General features: G+C 38.0%; 1 protein-coding gene across 3 annotated transcripts in view; it reads right to left on the bottom strand.

Annotated features, from left to right (window-relative positions):
• Positions 1 to 155: 155 nt before the first annotated feature.
• MORC3 (MORC family CW-type zinc finger 3) overlaps positions 156 to 15,565 on the bottom strand; it is a 28,846-nt gene continuing 13,436 nt past the window's right edge. For 2 of the 3 annotated variants that reach the window (XM_090122336.1, XM_090122349.1), the window contains 11 exons: positions 15,244 to 15,375; positions 14,846 to 14,965; positions 14,338 to 14,435; positions 9,878 to 9,982; positions 9,643 to 9,765; positions 9,466 to 9,540; positions 8,711 to 8,747; positions 7,166 to 7,353; positions 5,766 to 6,588; positions 5,177 to 5,340; positions 156 to 2,487 (listed from right to left, as the gene is read on the bottom strand). In XM_090122336.1, the coding sequence (XP_089978462.1) occupies positions 2,334 to 2,487; positions 5,177 to 5,340; positions 5,766 to 6,588; positions 7,166 to 7,353; positions 8,711 to 8,747; positions 9,466 to 9,540; positions 9,643 to 9,765; positions 9,878 to 9,982; positions 14,338 to 14,435; positions 14,846 to 14,965; positions 15,244 to 15,375 (2,019 nt within the window). In that variant the 3' untranslated portion in view covers positions 156 to 2,333. Of the gene's footprint in view, positions 2,488 to 2,976; positions 3,038 to 5,176; positions 5,341 to 5,765; positions 6,589 to 7,165; positions 7,354 to 8,710; positions 8,748 to 9,465; positions 9,541 to 9,642; positions 9,766 to 9,877; positions 9,983 to 14,337; positions 14,436 to 14,845; positions 14,966 to 15,243; positions 15,376 to 15,565 lie in introns of all 3 variants that reach the window. The other variant, XM_090122341.1, reaches the window with a different exon arrangement.

The following is a 15,565-nucleotide window of genomic DNA, read 5'->3' as shown; positions in this document are numbered from 1 at the left end:
TTGTTCCCCCTCCTGTTTATACGCTCCCTTCAAGCACTGAAGCCACAACGAGGTCTCCCTGGAGCCTTCTCTTTTCCAAGCTAAACAAGCCCATATACATCATACATACAGAAAGCCGGTAACGGTCTTACAGTCCTACTTGCTTATAAAGGAAACACAGCACCTGTTCACAAGTTTTGATCCAGCAAATTCAGATTTATTTTTTCATTTTTATTTTTTACAAAAAATACATTTTAACAAATAAAAAGCATTTCCATTAGTCCACTGTTCTTCAAAGTGTAAATGTACACTGAATTTTTTCCATTTTTAATATAGACTTATGCTATATTTTATGTCATCTACAATAAACTCAACTACAGAATCTGATGAAACATAATAAATAATGATGAAGGAACGGAAAACTACGCAAAAAAAAAAAAAAAAAAAAAAGGAAAAAAGAAACTTTTTAAAAGTCATATTTAAAAGTTACATTACAGCCACCTCTCCAAAAATCAAACATTCAATTTATCCATTATGAAGCAAAGCAATATTGCATTATCCTTATTGGTGTACTGGAACAGAAAGCATCCTGAAATCAAAGTACCGCCCACTGGAAGAAACAAAGCTACAACTAAACAGAACATAATCCCATTAAATATGGACAGCTAACAGTGCAAAAGCCAAACTCTTGGCTTTACAAAAACGACAATTCCTAGGAACAAACACTGAATGCAGTTTCGTGATTTTATTTTTTTTTAAAAGCAAAAACTGTTTTTTTTGATCGCTGTTTGGATGATGAATACCGCCAGAGATAACAGGTAGAAGGGCTCTTTGCCCACCTCTTATTCCTGATGACCTCAATGGAAAAAGCATGCAGTTGGCTGAAGAGAAGAATACTGTCACCATTGTAATAATAAAACTAGTGGCTTAATAATTACTGTGATTATTTAAGAGGGAAAAAAGAGAGGGAGTCACCTACCTTACCTGTAATAAAAGATGCCTAAACATTAAGATAGCATAAACAAATTGCATTTGAACATTTTCAGCTTTAGCTTACTTTGTCGTTTGACACCACAGATAAGAAAACATACCTATCTTTCTCAAAATATTTCTACTTTGACTAGTTAAGCAAGGATTGAATAGCATGACCCACTTACATGCAACATGGCCCACTGTGACTGAAAGGTAAGCCTCAGACTGAGAGACTCAAGGGCAGACTGCTCGCTTAACGCGACAACACTTTTTCTGCTGAGATAAAATATGCAAATAATTGTATACGTTACAGAGCCTCTATGCCAATTATTTTCTGCACTGGACTGCTCTGAAGTAAGGCCTTAAAGTCTCAAAAGGTGGTGTTACAGCAGAGGTCCTCCAGGAATCCTACCTTAGTTTTGTGTATGCTCTCTCCAACAGACCACTAGTTGCTTTTGACTTGGAAAGATGCAGGCAAGAGCTGGGTGTGAAACTGACCACTTGAACTCACGTACTGGAACATACTGACTTATAAACTAGTACTGTTGTGTTCAATTGGGAACCATGGGGTAGAACCAACCATCCCTCTGACTGCACTCCAATACAGTCTGATTCTTGGAACGAGGAAGTAACAATCAAGTAGTAAGGGCAGGACACAAACAGGCATGTGGTCTCTAAGACTGGTAAGGCTGAAATATCCCATGGATTTGTTTATGCTGCAAGATTATGTACAGATAATGTCTTCTAGCTACACCAGAAAATCCAAAAGAGTGTCAAAGATCATCCATATTTGGGATAAAACCCCTAAGGAATTTTTCTTCTTTTAGTAGTAAGACATAAATACTGCCAATATGGCCAAAATTTTCATCTATTAGTTACATTTCTAAACCATTAATGCAACACACAACATTGTTGATAGCAATGAAAATACTGTAGTTTACAATAAAGTTACTGAGGTTTGTTCTGGGAAGAAAATCAGCAAGGTTCTTTTTTTGCATTTTTAATATATTCCACTGCTAGGATTCTGGATGAGGAAAAAAATTGCAAGTATCAATGCATATATAAGACCAAAAATCAACCAAAACTTTTGTAGAAAAGTATTAACATTCTTAATCATAAAAATATTTGCAAATTTAATTACAAATACATTTTAAAAGCAAAATCTTTAAGTACATTGAGGTTGGTCAATATTGACAGTGTTCATTTAAGAGGACGTTAAGATAATACCCACTGCATCTGTGGTAACATCCGAACGCACAGAGTATATACATTTATTGATCAACTGTGAAATATATAAAGTGAAGAAGCAGTATTTACACTTCAGAACTTATATAAAGGTTATACTGGAAGATCAAGTAGGGGTTTGTGAAAATTTTAATATCTTAAGTGCTGCTGATTTCATGCATTTGTTCTACAACTTGTCCTAAAATTTCGTCCACTACATCAATGTCATAATTTACTTGTTGCAAGTCTAGATCAGGCATGATTGTAGCCAAAAGCTGTCCAACATTCACTCGAAGGGAGCGCAGTTTCAGGCTGTGAAGAAATAATTGGAGATGTTTAGATGTGGATGAAGTTTCACATCCAAATACACAGAATGTTAATTAACAAAGTTAGAGTAACATACAATAATAGAAAGGGTCGGTACGTGACTTCCATAAACCAACAGAGAGCTTATGCAATTAAAACTGCAACAAGATAATTTCAAGATCTGTCATTTTTTCAAAGCTTACTGTCTTGAGTTTTAACTTTGAAGGTGTGTAATTTCCTTCGTTTCAAACAAATTACCACCATATGTGGGAGCAAAGAAAGATAAAACAAAGAGGAAAGAAAAAAAGAGAAGGTATGATATGAAAGAGTAGTTTGTCTGAAAGTTTGAAAAAATAAAGACAAAGCAGCGATTTTAATAATGGGAAAATACTATTTCTCCTCTTTTTGCTTTCTTTCACGATTCCACTGCCCTATCCTCTTCCTCGTCAAATTGCTTCTAAGTCATTCATCCCTTCTCTTGAGCATTTCCTTTACCATTATTTTCTTTATTATCTCCAGTAGCCATTCTTCATAGAGTCATTACATCCCAAAGGACCTGTAAGTACACCACAAGTAATGCATGCAATTTCTAATTCTTCTATGTAGAAGTAGTCAGATGCAGTAAGCAGAAAGTAAAACGCTAGCAGATGCAGAGGAAGTGGAATCCCAGAACAAAAACAAACAAAACCCAAACAAATTTAGCTTGGAAGGGGTCTCCAGAGGTCATCCATTCCCTTCCCCCCACCCCTAACACATTCAAAGAATGGTTATTTCAGACTAGGTTGCTTACAACCTGCTTGCGTTTTCAAAATCTCCACAGATGGAGATTCCACCATCTCCCCTGGACCCTTTTTCCTGGGCCGTCACGCTGAACATTATTTTTTTTCTTTATCTCATCAGAATTTCCCTTCTTGCAGCTTGTTTCTATTGCCTCTCATGCCATCACTATGCTAGTGAAGAGTCAGGCTTCATCTTTTCTATACCTTCATTCAGCTGCAGAAGAAAGCATTAGGATATCAGATCTCAAGGTAGCCTTCTCTTCCTGCAACTCCTTCCCTCAGCATTCCCTTGTAAGATGCTCCAGCCCCCTAACCATCTTGGAAGCCCTTCACTGGATTTGCTCCTATGTGCTAATGTCTTTCATACAGTGGGGAACCCCAAAGTGGACGCAATACTCTGCATTTGCCCAGCACAGGGAAAGAACCTCTGCCATACAACTGCTGGCAGAACACTGGGCACTCCTGCAACAAGAGGCACTGTTGATTTGCATTCATCTTCTAATCCACCTCCACCACAGCCCAGGACTTAAGCTTGTCCAGCTGCAGAGATGATTCCTAGCAAGAGCGTAGAACATCACTGCTGCCTTTAATGAGCTTCCACAATATTTCTCAGTCATTTTTTCCTACTTCTCAAGGTCCCTCTATAGTGGCGTTACCATCCAGGGTATCAGTGATTCCCTCCAACTCAGCTCCACTGTAAGTTCACCAAGTTTATCGCGCTTTGTCACATAAGCCATTAATGAAGGCATTAACAATTATTGGCCTTCATACTGATGCCCAGGCTTAGCAGACTAGCAGTCTGCTAAGCACTTTTACAACCCACCACATAGTCCACTGATGGAAATAATATCTCACAAAATTTGATTATAATATTATGGCAGTCTGTGTTGAAAGCTTTCCTAAAATGAAGACCCAATCTCCCCTCATCCACAGAGCTGGTCATCTCAATGGAAAGGTTACCAAGTTGGAAAGGCAATCTTTGCCCTCAGTAAATCTATGCTGATTGTTTCTAATCACCTTGACTATCATGAGCTTGCATGCAGCTTTCAGGCAGATTTGCTTCAGGGTCTTCCCAGGAACTGAGGTTGAACTGGCCAGTCTGTAGTTCAGATCCTCATTTTTGCCTGCCCTGAATATGGGCATGACAAATTTCTTTTTAATTATTATTTTTTATTTAAACCAGTTATCAGGGACCTGCCACAAACTTTTGGACATCATCACAAGGCCAACTCTCCATCATCCGACCAGCTCTTTCTGATGTGTTTCATCTGATTCCATGAACTTCTGTATGCTGTACTTGCTTGCTTCCATCCTGTACACGTACTTCTTTTATGTGTTTACTATTTTTATTAATGGAGAGCAGCAGGATCCCTACTTGGAGACGTAAACTTTTGTTTAGTTCAAAGATATACTCTGGACACTGGCATAGTTCCAGAGGATTGGTCTGCAGCAAGTTCTTACGTGAAAGGTCCAATCAGTTCCAAAACTGAAAGCAAACTCTTTGTGGTATGGTACTACCGAGTCAAGAAATAAAAATAGCATGCAAAAGCAAAGATCATCTGCACAGCATAAGCTAATGACCACCCGTCCCTCTTCTTTCTTCCTCCACTTGTTTTACAAGCTAGAATCTAGAAACTGTTATAACATTTTTAGCATTTAAAGAAGTGTCAGTATGACATTCTATTGAGCAAAGGTCAAGTACTTGTTTAAGTAGCACTAAGTCAAAACTAAAATAAAATCAGTGGATGAAAAGGTGAAGTGTTATCAACTTAGAAGTCACAAGAGGCAGCAAAAATAATTCCAAGAACCATGTTTTATTATATGATTGTCAGACATGATCTTTGTCAAGGTCTTTTAGGTACAATCAGCCAAACAAAATCTTACTTGAAGTAGTCTAGAAAGAAGAAAATTGATACCTTTCTCCATCAGAAAAATTAACAGTGTCTTCTACATTACTGGCTGTAGAATCATTTGCACGTGCTACTGCTTGTGGAATTGAAGCTTTCAACTCTGCAATTTCTGATTTAAGTTCTTCGCATTGACAGGCAATTTTATTTTTCTCCGCTTCCAGTAGTTCCACCTGCAAATAAATACAAATAAATAATTTTATACATCAATTTGTTGCATTTGTTTAAAATTAACATAACCAATACAAAACATTTGTTGACTGCTTTTAATCAGCTTTTTGGTGACATTTTAATATCTGGTGACATTTTTATGATACTGCACCTACAGACTGTTTTAAAGTAGCCAGGTGAACACACTGCACTTCAGCCTGCTGTCAGACTCCCTCAAGTTTGCTTACTGCCGGCAAGAATCCAAGAAAACAGAAGATTCTAGGCTAGATTATACTTATTCTGCACCCTTCTAAGTGGCTTGATTAATGAATGGACTGAATTTAACCATACAATATGTTGTGCACTGGAACTGCTACAAAACATTCATCTAAGAAAATGGAAAGTTAAATTCTTCATTTGAAATACACCACTGTTTTAACTAACATACCTGACTTTTGTATTCGTCTCTCTCAATGGTGCATTTGTCCAGTTGCCTGAAAACATCATCCAGTTGCACAGCAATTTCATCTACCTCACTCTTACTTTCACCATCAGCACACCTGCTGCATTCAGTTTTTAAGTTCTGCAGAGTACTGCATTGCTCTTTTAGTTTTGTTATTTCTTCTAAGGCCTGTTCATAGAGAAGGGTTGTTTCTGCTAGACTTCTTTCATGAACATTTTCTTCTGCAAATGAAGAAATTGTCTCAGTTGACTGATGGCACATTTCTTTTTTCACATACTTATCATTCATTTCTAGTATCCTCTGTTCCAGTGTTTCTACTTGCTTGGTTAATGCTTCACATTTGCTTTGGTACATCTCCTTCTCTTTGTTTGCTAATTGCAGCTGATTTCTCAGTTCGTTTCCAAGATCCGCAGATGTCTCAGAAAGATTATTTACACTGTGCCGGTTAGTTTCCATTTCCGCGTTGGGAACTTGAATATCGATATCATCTTCCACCTCTTCCTTTTTAACAACCAAATTTGGGACCTCCGTCTGCGTTGCAGAGGTCAGCTGTTCGCTTTTTGATTCTGAAGTACTTGCACTGCAGGGTTCTCTTGCATCACTGTTTTTTTTCTGCTCCTCCTGGTCAACATTTATACATTCAGTTTTTACCACTGGAACATCAGAATCTGCTGAAGGCTTTGGAGTGCTGCTCTCCTCTAAAATAATGACATCATCATCATCATCACGGCTTTTGAATGCTCTGTCATTTAAACGAGGTGTCTTTATAGTTAAAGGTGTCACACTGATGAGTATCTTCCGTTTCAGACTGAGGAAGAAAGCATTAAACTGATTACTGTATTGCTCAAATACAGCCAAGTCATTTGTTTCAAACAATGTTTAAAATGTGTCTAAACGGGCAATTCAAAACTGCTACTCAATAACTAGAAAGGGATGTCTCCCTGAAGAGCATCTTAAGATCATTAGTCACAGTAAATACCTTTTCTGTAAAAACAATGGCTGACATCCACACACTAGATTATTACTTTCATATACTATTTTGAGACAGACTGAACACTTTTGAGGTGGGGAAGACCTGTAAGAGAGGTTAAGGAAAATATCCTGTAGAATGAGGTTAACACAATACAATATTTTCCTACATTAAGGCAAGTCACTAAGCAATTTTCCTTGACAGGACAGTATTTTCTTTTTGTTGCTCTCACTTCTGTTCTTCATGAGGTTTCTAGGCATCATTAATTAACACGGTTGTTCCTGTATTACCAAAAAGTGAAACATGAACTTTGGCAGCTATGACCCAAAGATGGGACTACACCTGACACCACTTTTTTATTTAAAAATTATTAATTTTAGAAATAAATCAGTCTATTTTGTACAGGTTCACTAACCTGTTGTCAGAATCAGAATGAGGTGAAGATACTGATCTATTTGAAACAAGTAGAGGTCTTTTGACAGAAGCATTTGACGTTTCTGGTAAAAGTGCTCTTGGAACAGCCTCCCTTCCACTCACAGGTGTGAACGTTCTAAAGTCTTTACTTGAGGAAACGGATGTTTTTAAAAGCATTTCATTACTGATCTATAAGATAACATTAAGAATGAAAAGCAATAGACATTAGTAGAGTCTTCAGAATAAGTTTCAAAGTAGTTCCACTAGCTATCTGAAAACACTTGAAATTATGACAGACATTTCTTCCATATAGTGCAAGGAGTCTCCACAGAGCAATCTCCTTGAACCCTGACTCAACATTTTGCAGTAAGAAAAGCAGACTATATCCCTTGTTAAAAACAAACAAAAAAAAGTTATCAGCTTAATGATCACATACACAGAAAACAAACAAGACAGAACAGAAAACACAACTAAACTCTACTGATGTTAACTGTTTCCTTCATGTCTTTTCCATGTTGGTTTAAAGTTATGTATTAAAAAAAATAATCATAGCACAGTTGAGAGCAGCAAGGTTTCTTGGTTGTTTTTTTTTTGTTTTGTTTTGTCTTCTTTTGTTTAACTTGCTTTTTTAAGTCTGGATTACAGACTTCTGGTGGATTTCTCAGAAGACTACAGCTGCAATCTCCTTCCCATGCAGAGATTTATTGTTTTCAGAAAGCAGCTCTCTCATCTTAAAGCATTTCCCAAGAAATACCTATTATAGGTACCACGTAGAATCCTGGGGAGTACTTTTTTCCAGCGCGTTCTGTACTCATGTCTGAAGTCTGACCATCATACACAAAATATGGGACAGTAATCTCTTACAGCTGCTAATAATTAGTTCTGTACATGAAATATTTTGTTCATTTTGGACTTTTAGAAATAACTTTTTTACTTGGATTAAACTAATTGCAGGAAAATGAATACAGTCAAGTAGATAGATTAGAACAGCACATGGAAAACCTTTTATCCAAAAATTGATTGGTCAGAAGTTCATAGTTACTTTGAAAGCTACATCTCACTTCAGAAACCTGATTCTGAGTTCCAATCTGTATACTCTTGTCACTAAATCATTTTTTATTTGCATCTCCATTTGAATTTGAGTGTCTCCTAGCAAAACAAACTCTCAAAAACACAGCTATTACAAATTCTACCCCTCCCCACTCCCTTTTTTAAGGGCATCTTTACTTTTATATCCTTATCAGATATCCCTCTACAAAAAATCCACTTCCAACAATCAGATACAGTGCTATAAAAACAAGTAGCAGTGATGGACGTTATTTTCTAGTACTATTTCGTGAAGCAGCTTCATTCCCTTCAAACTCTTTCTTCAGTACAACATATAAAATGCACCACTGACTTCTATCGTTGGACAGAAGAGATGGGGAATTTCTGGTTTACCAAGAGTAAGCACAGCCCTAACCCACTGGATCAAACTGCATAGCAGTGGTGCCAGAAAGAAAAACGGCTACCAAAGCTGGTTTGCCATCAAGTTCAGGAAAGTTACCTGGTACTCTAGACGTTTCTTCAGTTTTTCCCTGTCTCTGTACAGGAGTAAGGGGGAAGAAAAAAAAAAAAAAGCTTAGATTCAAAATGTTAATTAATTGTGAAACCAAAACAACCTCACTTAAATCTGAAACTAAACACCTTATTTTGAGCTATATACAGTGAATCTTAACATTCTACTTCACTGAATGAAAATTTTATGCGTGACCTTATAAACTACTAGTTGAGCTAAATCTAAGCTGAATTTAAACTTCAAACAAGATCCCTCTCAGATTAAAATAAAAAAAAGGTTTGAAAAACAGCAAAGATGCTCTTCAGAATGTAAACCAGCAATTCATTAAGACTGCTCAAGTCAATTTTTTCCCCATGCATCTTAACTAATCAAAGAACCCTCAAATTCTTAAACAAATATACTGAGGTTTTCAGCTACTTGAAAATAGCAGTCACCTGAACAAGGGCTCTTAACAACCGTAATGACATGTTTCTCTAACATACTATACCTGAACACCAACTTTTTGCTTTATTCTCCTTACTTGTTACTAAATGATAGAGGCCTCTTCAATATCATGTCAACAGAGAAAAGAAAAACACTATTTATCTATTCAATGCTGTGATTAGGTTTTGACCTTAGGGCACTGTTTTCTGACTGGATGAATTCTTAGAAGAGCTACGGTTATACCACAGGTGAGAGAAAAGGGCATTTAGCTTTCATGCTCCTTTTCTAATGTAGGAACACTTGAACTCTCCAGTACTCACTTTTTCTTATAAGTTTTCTCATATGTGGGATGTATTAAGTCATCATCTTCTGGTTCTTCTGGCACATTACAATCCCTGAGTTAAGAAAAAATACAGAGCTTAACATATGTGCTTCCATTAAGCAATAAAATAAAAAGTAAAAGCAGTGCTTAGATATTCAGCTAAATATAATTTTACCGGAATTGTGGGTCAGGGTTCAGTGAGCAGTACCACTTCTCTGGCAAATGTTCTATTCCATCTGGTAGCTTCCGCCATTTCAGACATGCATCACATTGCACCCATGTCTGATCAGGCTGCTTTCTGTAATGGAAAAAACATATCAGAATTTTCATGTGAACAATTTATTTGCATGATCAAGAATAAAGCTGTAATAACAGTATGTAACATTCTTCTATTTGAAGGTGATACTCACTGTATCTCCTCAACTGGTAAAGCTAATGGATACTCTTCATTTTTCTTTGCTTTCATTTCGTTCCAGTAGTCATTAAGCTTTTCTCCTAGCGCTGCTATTGTAAGCCTGAAAACAAAATTTTCAGAGAATACCTGAAATAGTCAAATCTTAGCACAGAAAGAATGTTTATAAACAACAGTGAAATAATAAGTATATGAACCACCCTAATACTTACATTTTCACAGTAGTAAGCTTTTCACTTTTGGTAAACCCCAGTAGTTTGGAATTGTGGGAACAAATGTTTGTCAGATATGAAATTACAATAAATTTGACTTGGGATACAGACAGTTTTTAAGCTGAAATAAAATGCTTGATTCAGAAGCACTGTGAATGTACAACACAAAACCTGAAACCAATTCATTACCTCAATTTCAATCATAAAAAAGTACAAAACTGCCTCTCTCTGTCAGTCCAGCACTGGGCTATGTATATTTGTTACCTGCAGGCTCACGATCACTCTAAGCTGGCATAAAGCAATACTTAACTGACATAGCAAATATATGTTCACTTTAGCATAGTACATAGTCTGCATGCTGCTGAAAGAAGCAGCGTGGTTTTTCCCCGTATTAATTTTTAGCTGGATTAGTTTTCTGATCAGGAACCCAACCATTTCACAACTGTATGACCATTAAAGCTGGCACACAGGAAAGAATGATGTGGAAGAGGAATTAGGAACCTAGTCCAGCCCAGAAAGTTTCCATCTGGAACACCTCTGAATTCAAGTCACAAATTTTGGTGCCTGAAGAAGGAATAAGCAAAGGGGCAGAAATGAACAGCAACACATGGATTGAATCGTGTCTCTTCTGGTGAATGGAGAGAGGCAAATCAGCTCATGCTGATCACAACATTACAGCACGAGTTTTACGTTTCTGTTTCAGGATGGAAATTTACATTTTAAAAATCTGTAGAAGCAATCTTTTGTGAAACAAAGAAACAATCAAAAAACCTTCACAATACATGCTACAAGTGCCAAACAACAACAAAAACCCACAATCAGTGCTCACTGTGCCAGCTTGCAGAACCCCAGTAAATCAGTAAAACCTGATTAATAGAAGTGCCTATGCTATGGCACATCCATTGCCAAAGGAACTTTTAGTGCTACCACAAAAGAAATGGTTCAAGGAACATTTGTACTGAAACAACAAGCATGAGAATGATTCCCTGGTCTGTTTTAACTTGTATTCTCATTAACAGCTCTGCTAGTTCAATAGTTCCAGCCACAGGAACTGCTTGAAGTTGGCATCACCACTGCAAAGAAGAATATAGTGAGCTATTTACAAATACAGGCAGAATGAACTGTACTGGCTACAGCAGTTATGTTGCCAGCTACTAATCATGCTCCTCCTCCACTGAGAGCTGTGCTTTCAATGGCAGGAATGACCAGAGTTTTCCTGCCACAGCTCCTCAACTACTACAATAAACAGTTTAGTTTATTACAGTACTCTGATACTGTTTCTGGGTTACTTGTATATGCAGAGCTGCACACGAACAGGCAATTAAGGAAAGCCTTTGTGGATTTTCCAGCTGTCCTTTTCAGGGAACACCAATAACTGACTGAAGGGCAAAACACACAGCCTTAAAAAGGTGATGACATCTCCTGCCAAAGTCTACTCCCACTTATGTTTGTGAATCTACACCCCAAAATTTCTAAGTCCACAGTGAAACTAAGTCTGACGATACAGAAGAGGAGATGTGCTCTTTTAAGCACGTCTGGTCAAAGGAGACCGGTCAGAGACAAGTACAGAAACAAACCTGACTGACACATAAGGGAGACAGTGACAAGAACAATCCTGGTCAGTCATGCTAAATGGTAAGGATATGTAGAGTGTGAGAATGTTTATTTTTTCAGTTGGGAGGATAAGGAAAAGGAAGGGGACAAACACAGAGTCATAAAACCTGACTAACTAGTATTAACAAAGACAATAAACAGAAACAAACCTGGGTCTTTTTAAGAAACTGATAAGGATGCAATTCTGAAGGCCCAAGATCTTGGAGAGAGGTCAGTGGAACCATACTAACATGCAGGCAAGAAGGATCAGAAAGAAACAGTGCCGGGGGAGTGTTAGACAGAAAAGAGTATAAAAAAGTGCAAGTTGCATATAAAACAGGGCAGGCCAGTACACTTGACTAACCAACCACTGCGCTTGATCCCTGCAGCCTACCCCATCTACTTATTAAATTTTAACTCTGCATATTCTCACTCTCCATCACATGTATACGCATTGCAAAACTAAGTGCCAGCTACTGGTAAGACCTGTGCATATGAAACAGGTGCCAGCTAGTGGAGTCAGACTTGAGGTGCAGAGTCAGCTGCTGCAGCAAACAAGGGTCTTAGCCTTGTGGTGTGCCTGGTGCCAGTTGCTGGGGGCACCTAGAGAAGGACAAGCACCCGCATCTTCATCAAACTTGGTGTGCATATGAATGTGCATGTGTACTAACCAGCAACTTTAATGCTGGACTTGCCAGTGAGTAGTAGGCCCCAGGACTAGGCCTAGGCCACCAAGGGTCTGTCTGTGCTCATTCGTGCAGAAGCACCTGCAAGTGTGCCTTTTGGGGACAGTATATTTTATACCAGAAATAGCAAACTCAGCAAAAATAGTACTCTTAGCAAGACTAGAGAGGCATTCCTCTCTCTGTACTCAGGACTGGTGAGGCCACACCTCCAGTGCTGTGTTCAGTTTTGGGCCCCTTGCTCCAGGTGAGGCCCAGGAGAGTGTCCAGAGAAGGGCAACAAAGCTGTGAGGAGTCTGCACAAGTCTTATGCGCAGCAGCTGAGGAAGCTGGGATTGTTCAGTCTGGAGAAGAGGAGGCTCAGAGGAGACCTCACTGCTCTCACCTGAAATGAGACTGTGGTGAGGTGGGGGTCAGCCTTTTCTAGGTAGCTAGCAATAGGATGAGAGGGAATTAGAGGGTTGTGCTAGGGGAGGTTCAGGTTGAGTATTAGGATAAATTTCTTCTCAGTAAGAGTGATGAGACACCAGAGCAGGCTGCCCAGGGAGGTGGTGCAGTTACTGTCCCTGGAGGCGTTCAAGAGCCATATGGATGTGACACTGAGGGATGTGGGCAGTGGGCATGGTGGGGGTGGGCTGACGGTTGGATTAGATGATCTTAGAGGTCTTTTCCAACCTTAATAATTCTATGCTTCTTTAAGTGTGCATGTTGCCTTGATTTGTACTGAGCAACAAGGTGAACCAGCCAGCATGCAGCAGACCTTTGGACTGGATTAGAAGACCCTAAAATTGGGTCAGGAGTGTCAAGTGATCAGAGGGGCTGTGATGGTACTCAGTATGCTTACGAATATAAAGTGTGTACCTTCACTAGTGACCTTCAATCTCTACCTGTTGAGGAAAAAGAAGGGTACATGACTGTCTACATCCACGCTTCATGCAAGTCCCATACATAGGTGCTGCTGAAGGGAATGTGCCAGCCATGTCAGTGTTCTGTGTGTCTGCATCTCTGAGACACGTGCTCAACTTCACTGTTAGTTAAGCCTGCAAATGGGAAAGCGGCAGGGAAGACAGAGACTCTGGGTCCCCACAAATGCTGGGGAAGGCAACTGCTCCTAACATTCCTTAGCACCAAGCACAGAAGATAGAAAACAGCCTCAACATCTTGAAAGGAAAGAAAACACAGTGGAGTAATTCCCAATGTTTGTATCTTGGAGATTTTCCCTAGACATCTTTTCTGCTGAGGTAACTCACCCTCCCTACCCTTTCCTTCCTTAATGGCAGTGCAATCAATTCACAGAAGAGCATTGTAAACACACCAGACAATTCATCTGGCTTAAGAACTTTTTTTTTTTTAACCTCAGATTAGATTCTCAATCAGGTTTACAGTGCAGCTATAACAAGTAACATACTAGATACTGATCGATGAGAAGGAGCTTCATTGCAGCTTCATTCCAATTCACAGCTGTGTTCAGAGTGTCCTGTATTTTTTAAATGCTCTATCAGGTAGACTTAAGGACATTAAAGTGTACTTTTAAGAAACTAAAAACAATAGATGAAAAATGTCCAAAAACAAAGAACCTCTAGGAAATTGTGATGAATCACTATGAATCATCCATCAGGTGGGATTCATATCTCACAGTTTTAGCCGTCTGTTACAAAATATCCAAATCTAAACTAGTTATTCTGGCCTCATGCCACAGTACGTGAAGGGCAGAGTTGCAACCAACTGCTTTTAGGGCATTTGCTTAAAAATGGTGAGTACTGTACCCTTGATTTCACTGACTGCACAATGAACACGCTATGATCAGCATATATGTTAACATCCTACCCCTATTGTTTAAAACAGTAATGCAGTTCAATGATGGAACACAAGTACTCTTACTACTTAAAAGGGACAAAATCTTTTATGGTCAAGTATCTCCCAGTGAACAATACTATTAAACGACTAGTCTATACAAAACACACATTTACCTGTATTCATTTGTGTAGTCAAAATCTTGCTTGTTATGAGTTGGTTTTAGGAAGTTACACTCGATAATCCCAACTACACCAACACCCATGTTGTTTGCCTGTAAAAGATTAAGATCCATCAGGGAAAACAAAACAAGTCCTATACTAAAACTCTAAGATCTTGACAGAAATAAGTATAATTTATATATCCACCAAGTCAAAATAACCTTGTGCTTTATGAATAATCTCCAAAAGAACTCTTGACACAAATCCACCAGACAAAAAGAACAAATGTCCTACAATCCATTCGTCTTTCAGGCACACTGAATTCTGTGTCTCATGTATTAAGCTTAGTTTCAAAAATTAAATAACTGTGTGCAACTCAAATGCAGTTATTAACTCCTATGCCAAATGAAAAAAGGTTTATTTACAAAAGCACCCTAGTTTTCACCTGTGTTCTTTTCTTTAAAAAAAAAAAGCATTTGAATGAAAATGATTTCTAACATTATTTTTCAGCTTAAATTCCTACCTTTAATTGACAGCCAACTCTTTCATAAGCTTTGATGAGTCTGTTTTTATGATACATCATTATTCCATAGTGATCTTTGTTTCTACAGTTAAATCCAAACGTAATTCTTACTGTTTTTGCCTTTAATTGGATATTAAGGAAAAGTCTGGTTAATGTGATATGATAAAAAAAATACGTATACTTTGAGGGCTCATTCTAAACTGGTATTTTTTTTTTTTTTCCTCCTTCTTTTAAGTATTGAAATAGTTCCTTTGGTATGTCTTTACAGAAAAGATTTAAAAAATAATTAAAGAACAACCATAAAGACAGCTGCAACATTCCCAGCAGAATCTAGACAGCTTACGTACAAAAACTTGTCATTAAATTTAGCATGCAATCATCACATTAACAAAGGATACATTCAAAAATTTTGGCCTATATATATCACGTTCAATGAAAGCAAGGCTCTTGGAAACCAGCTGTGTTTTCACTTTTTGTCCTCGCAGAATGATCTGCATTCTTGGCTTCAGATACAAAATACTGCAGTAAGCCTACAAAATATACAATAATTCCCATTATTCAAGACAACAACAGTGAGATCCTCGCTGCCACCACCTAAAAAAACCACACACCTAAAAAACCTCAAGAAATGGGTATTGTAAAACATTTACCACATTTGGAAAGACAAATCCAGATTTTAATTGAGATGTTACAAAGTGTTTTTTTAGTTCCTCCAACCTC

Source organism: Phasianus colchicus, chromosome 1 (genome assembly GCF_987193195.1).
Source record: "Phasianus colchicus chromosome 1, bPhaCol1.hap1.1, whole genome shotgun sequence".
Classification (NCBI taxonomy): Eukaryota; Metazoa; Chordata; class Aves; order Galliformes; family Phasianidae; genus Phasianus; species Phasianus colchicus.
The sequence above is the reverse complement of the archived record's forward strand: the minus strand, read 5'-3'. Positions and strand labels throughout refer to the sequence as shown.